Consider the following 6,000-nt stretch of genomic DNA (forward strand, 5'->3'; position numbering starts at 1 on the left):
ACATACTGTGTGTGTACCTGTTCTCCACATACAGTATATACCTAAAGACATACTGTGTGTGTACCTGTTCTCCACATACAGTATATACCTAAAGACATACTGTGTGTGCACCTGTTCTCCACATACAGTATATACCTAAAGACATACTGTGTGTGCACCTGTTCTCCACATACAGTATATACCTAAAGACATACTGTGTGTGTACCTGTTCTCCACATACAGTATATACCTAAAGACATACTGTGTGTGCACCTGTTCTCCACATACAGTATATACCTAAAGACATACTGTGTGTGCACCTGTTCTCCACATACAGTATATACCTAAAGACATACTGTGTGTGTACCTGTTCTCCACATACAGTATATACCTAAAGACATACTGTGTGTGTACCTGTTCTCCACATACAGTATATACCTAAAGAGATACTGTGTGTGTACCTGTTCTCTACATACAGTATATACCTAAAGACATACTGTGTGTGTACCTGTTCTCCACATACAGTATATACCTAAAGACATACTGTGTGTGTACCTGTTCTCCACATACAGTATATACCTAAAGACATACTGTGTGTGTACCTGTTCTCCACATACAGTATATACCTAAAGACAAACGCACACACTTGACCTAAGAGCATTTAAAAAAAAAAAAAATTGATCCAAGGACATTCCGTTTTGTGTTCTGCGTGTGCTGTAGATTAATGCAAGTTATTATTCACATCTCCCTTTCCCTTATAAATTAATGAATATCTTTCTTTCAAATGGTATTGGTATGCTGCCTGCATTTACCCTCACAGACTCCAGTTTTCGGCCCAGCAATGTTTTCCTTATTCAGACAGAATCACGTATTGGCAACCTATTTGAACAAAACCCATTTAAAGAAATTATGAAGTGACACTGCTGTCATTGAAATTGTTGTACGAGATGTTTGATTCCACTAAACGCCTAATTGTAAATTCCCTCAGTGAAATTCCCTTCTAATCAAGTGCCCTCACTCTGTTAAAGCTGAAGCATGTGGCAGCTCTTTGTAATTTCATCGAAAGAGAAAAACCCTCGACAAGTCTCTCTTAGGCCCAATCACTTAAATCCTCCTCCTCATCATCATCTTCAACATCCCATCACCACCATTACATCTAAAGCTGGTACTATCATTGCCCATTACTGCCTAACCTGAGCTCTCATTACGGGATGAAATTAGCCTGTTTGGAACACCTGTATTTCTGCTCCTGGGTGGCCCAAACCGACTCCCCAATTTCACAGAGACTATCATTAAGGTTGGAGAAGGGCCTGACACCACAGATGGCAGCAGCCTTTGTAAATGAGCTCTGATTGCGAGAAAGGTGGCTAGTACCACTCTTCCTGTTGAATCTCAGATGACATTAGGCAAATATAGTGGCAGGGTCACACCATCCAAGGGCGTTTTCATAGTGTTGAGATAACCTTGAGATTTTTAGGCGCTTACTTGGGGCGGTTCAGATGTTTTCCCAGACAACCATTTGAATCAGTCAGACTCTCGTTCAATTAAAGAGCGACTTATTCTATGATTGGTCGAGTGGTTATTCTTATTCTATGGTTGGTCGAGTTGGTTATTTTTGTCAAGTTCATTGCAGATGTACTCACCCTGATCCATGCATTTGAAAGCACAGCCAGTGTGAATGACATCAGACTCCTGCCAGTGCACCCATCAATATTTAAAACCCAAACTCATTTTGGAGTTGATTTCTCACTGACTGGGGAGCTCTTGCGCTCTGCCACTCTTTGCAGTTGGCGATGAAAGCGGAGGTTTTGGCAATAAATACTTTATTGATTCATTAACAGAGAAGGAGGCAAGGCAAGAGGCTAGCTCCAACACCTCTGCAATGCTGCTTTCCATATAGTAGAGCTTCTGGAAACACAACCAGTATTTTCCAGCTGCTGCCTGCTTGACCTTATAGAAATTATAGTCTCTTCTAGGTCTCTGGTTTTATTACACTAAAGACCATTTTGTTCTCGCTCTCTTTTTCTGTGAAGGTGTCCGACGGCCTCCCGAGATGGAGAAGACCAACCACAGTGTCCACTACACCCTGCTGATTGCCTGTGTGCTGGTGGCCTTTGTCCTTGGAGCCTTCCTCTCAGGCTTTCTGGTCTCCTGCTACTGCAACCACACTGGCCACAAGACCAAGAGGCTGGCCAAGGACCCAGAGGCCCCCATTCCTCATGCCCTGTCCCTACGCAGCCTGGCTAAGCTCAATGGCCTGCTGGAATGCCAGAACAAGGAGGATAAGATGGAGGTGTCCTCGCCCAAGCTCTACAACTCCTTCTTCCAGAATGGGAAGGAGCATCAAGGAGCACCCAGACGGAACGGTGGTCACCACCCAGGGATGTCCATGGGAGACCAGGTCCACCCCCATCACCTACACCACTCTTCGGAGCTCTCGGGTCTGCCCACCCCAGACTCCACCCCTGAACTGCCCATCAAGAACATGAAGGCTTTCAAGAACCAGTGGGAGAAGAACCAGAACTGCAACAATGCCAAGGAGCCCAAGTCCCACAACATGGGACAAGGGACCAGGCCCAGCTCAGGCCAGCTCCACCAGCAGATCTACCCCTACTCTCACAGTTTCTCCAATGGGCAAGCTCTGGCCAATGGGCATGCCTTAGTCGGTGGACCCCAGCACCTGGAGGAACGCAAGATCCACAATACCGAGCGCATGTTGGTCCAGCAGCCTTACCCCTGCTACTCACAGAAGGTGATGGAGGTCACGTCGCTGGATGAGCTGCTCAAACACATCCACGAGGCCAACGCCAGCAAGAACGCCCAGGTCATGACCTCATCCGGCCTGTCAGCCAGCGGCGGGTGCCATGGGGGTCAACTAGCCTTTGCCAACCGTGTCCAGCCGCACATCCCCGAGACGGAGTCTGCACCCTACTACAGCTCATCCACCCTGCCCCGAGACAGCCTGTCCCGCCGCATGGACGTACCTCCAGACATGCCCCCTCACCACCAGTCCACCCTGGAGCGGAGACACTCTTCCCAGAGACACTCACTGATTACCGCTGCCACTAAGATTGCCAACGGAGGGGGTGGTGGAGGGATGGTCCACCGACAGCAAAGCTTCAGCCAGCGTAACGGCCACCAGCACCAACCGCCCCCTATGCTGGCTCGAATGAACTCCACCGGCAGCGCCTGCGAGATCCACTACCCGCTCATCCCCAACGGGTACCTGACACGCCAGCAGAGCTACAACGGAGAGCAACAGGAGGATACCGGAGGATACCTCCACCGGGGGGCCATAGTCCGCCGGACCACCTCCCTCAAACCCGATGTCCCTCCCAAACCCCTCTTCATCCCTGCCTCCTCTCCCGTCAACCAACAGGGAAACTTCAACTACTGAGGAGAAAGAGGAGAGGAGAACAGGACAAGAGTGACTGTGCCTCGTCCTCTCCTCTCAATGGCTGAAAAGTGAAAGACCTTTATGAGAAGACGTGCCCTGGATAATGTGGCAGCCATTCTTGTGGTCGACAAACCTCAAACAAACTTGTTATTTCCCCCTTTTTGTCCAATGAATATCTTTGTACCATATTGGTATTGCTCAGCTACTTGCTTATAGAAGGTGAGGGACTGGGGTTGGTGAAACGCGACCCCCTTACATTATGCTGCCAATGTCCTCAGTGTGGATTTACCATGCAACTTAGTTATGGAAGGGTTTGCCATCAAACATCGGACAGCTTAAGATTCAATCTAGAGCTTCTTGCGATACCTATGAAACTTGCTTTTGCCTACCTTTTCTTATGTAGTGTTGACAAACAGTCCTGATCCCCCTAACGTGTTTCTATATATGCATGTGTGTGTATATATATGTGTGTTTTATATCTACACCGTATATGTATACATATACATATGCAGTATATGTATCCTGTGGAGCGACATCAACAAAACTCCTTTTAAAGGTAGCTCTGTCTTTTTGCCTTACTTTGAAACTGAACCCATTATCTTGAAATTCATTACTGGTTGGTGTTTGGCATCTCAAATATAAGTTCTCGAAATGAGGCAAGGCCCTCCCTGCCCCTGTTTCAGCATGGTTAGTATGTGGACTAGGGGAATAAGTAATCATTTACCATATTAACACGTTCATGGTGAATTTGCTACTCACATTCAAAAAGAGAGTCAAGCTGGTGGATACTGACAAGCAAAGGAAACTACTCAAAGCAACTATGCTAGGCGTTTCTCTTTTTTGGAAGTGGATACCAAGGCCTGAGAAGCCGATGAAAGGCATTAATACAGCGGGTCTATGAAGTACGGCCTACTACAGTTCCTAAAGAATGTTTTTATCACATTGGTGCTTAGTTGATCCTCATGAATTCTAATATAATTATCATGTATCATACCCAAAGAGGACCAGACACTCAACCCCCAATGAATCAGGATCAAGATCAGACCATCCGCCCCCAAAAAACACTCTTAACATGGTACAGACTGCAGTTATTATAATTATTCACTTTGTGGCTATTGGTTGTAAATAAAGGAATAATACTAGCCAAATGTTAATTGTATGTGTAAATGTGTGCCTTATTTAATATAGTATGTGGTATGGGGTAGGGGTAAATGCAAGGCGCCAAGATGCTATATAATAGGTGTTAGATTATTATTATTTTTTATGGTCGTCGGAATGTGTCATATATCTATTGTAGATTTGTATTTCTAACTAGGGTTTTTGATATCCCTGAACTGTGAGCCTGCCAGCCCTGGCATAGCGACTACCACAGCTTGAGGCTGCATCTTTTTTGTTTGCTTCCTTTTCATGTGTTTTCACTGGGTTGGCTTTTTCTCTGATTGCTAACTTTACCTTTTGATTGTTTGTAGCATAGCAGGCTACTCAATAGATTAAAAGGGGGGGGGGGATATCAGTCCCTCAGATGTTAAGATTTTTCAGGCTCTCTGATACTCCCTACATATCACTTGGTCTCAACCTCAACACCACAGGAACACCACAGGTAGCGGAAAAGATCCGAAGGGTGGGATTTGGTGGGGTTTTTCTGATCAGAAGATGTTGAAATGGTTTTAGGTAGAAATGGAATGGACTCCCTGATCGATGAGCGTTCTCCTCAGGGAGAGAGAGGGAAAGCAGTCACATCGGCCTCAGAAATACCACTCCCACTGGAACTCTGTTGTTGCACTTTCTGGGCTACTTCATGGGTTGCTGGATTCATGATCAATTATTTGAGAGAGAAAAACACTTGTATCTGAAAAGAGTATTTATGCCCTAGATTCCTGAAGCTGGTCTGACCCCAAGTTCACACACTTGAATTCACCATGGGACTGACCGATATATACATGAGCTAAAACTACAGCATTGTTATAGATGGCTACATTCTTGCGTTTTAGGCAAACTAGTTGTTTGGATGCAACACACGCATAAGTAGAATCCTCACAGACATTATGGATCACTCCCATTACACATGAAACCAGTATTTTATTTGAATGTGACCATATCTCATAACAGGAAAAGGGCAGCTACAGTACTTATTGGTGAGTTGAAGTGAAGTTTATTTGAGTTTGCTTTGAGATTGTATTGGAAAGGGAATGGTATATTTGACTTTTAATAGCTATCAGTATTGCACAGAGTGTAAATACATTCTCCTGGGGGGGGGGGGGGCTCTCGTTGATTCATGATGTTTTCATTCTTTGGGCGCTTATGAATTTGGTTTCACAGAAAACCATTGTATGTCTCTTATAATAGAAATAAATGAAAATACATTGCAAGTGTGTCACTGACTTTGATATGTGTCACATTATTCCTGTTTTATGACAAAAATATTGAACTTTATAAACCATTGTCAAGAGTAGGGTTGAATTGCGGGAACAGATTTACCGAGACTTCCTGCCCAAACCTACTCCCTTTTCCCCGGGGTAAATCACTGCGAGAACACAGTAAATTGTAATAAATAATTTCTATCAACAGCATGACGTGAAATTGAACTGTTACATTATATCTGGCTAAATCTGGCTTCTCACTGG

General features: G+C 44.9%; 1 protein-coding gene across 6 annotated transcripts in view; it reads left to right on the forward strand.

Annotated features, from left to right (window-relative positions):
• Window positions 1-5,745, forward strand: part of sema6cb (semaphorin 6Cb) — a 153,477-nt gene extending 147,732 nt beyond the window's left edge. For all 6 annotated transcript variants that reach the window (XM_020498057.2, XM_020498055.2, XM_020498060.2 and 3 more), the window contains one exon: window positions 2,013-5,745. In XM_020498057.2, the coding sequence (XP_020353646.2) occupies window positions 2,013-3,376 (1,364 nt within the window). In that variant the 3' untranslated portion in view covers window positions 3,377-5,745. The remainder of the gene's footprint in view (window positions 1-2,012) is intronic.
• The last annotated feature ends 255 nt before the right edge of the window (window positions 5,746-6,000 follow it).

The sequence above is a fragment of the Oncorhynchus kisutch genome, linkage group LG13, assembly GCF_002021735.2.
Source record: "Oncorhynchus kisutch isolate 150728-3 linkage group LG13, Okis_V2, whole genome shotgun sequence".
Taxonomy (NCBI): domain Eukaryota; kingdom Metazoa; phylum Chordata; class Actinopteri; order Salmoniformes; family Salmonidae; genus Oncorhynchus; species Oncorhynchus kisutch.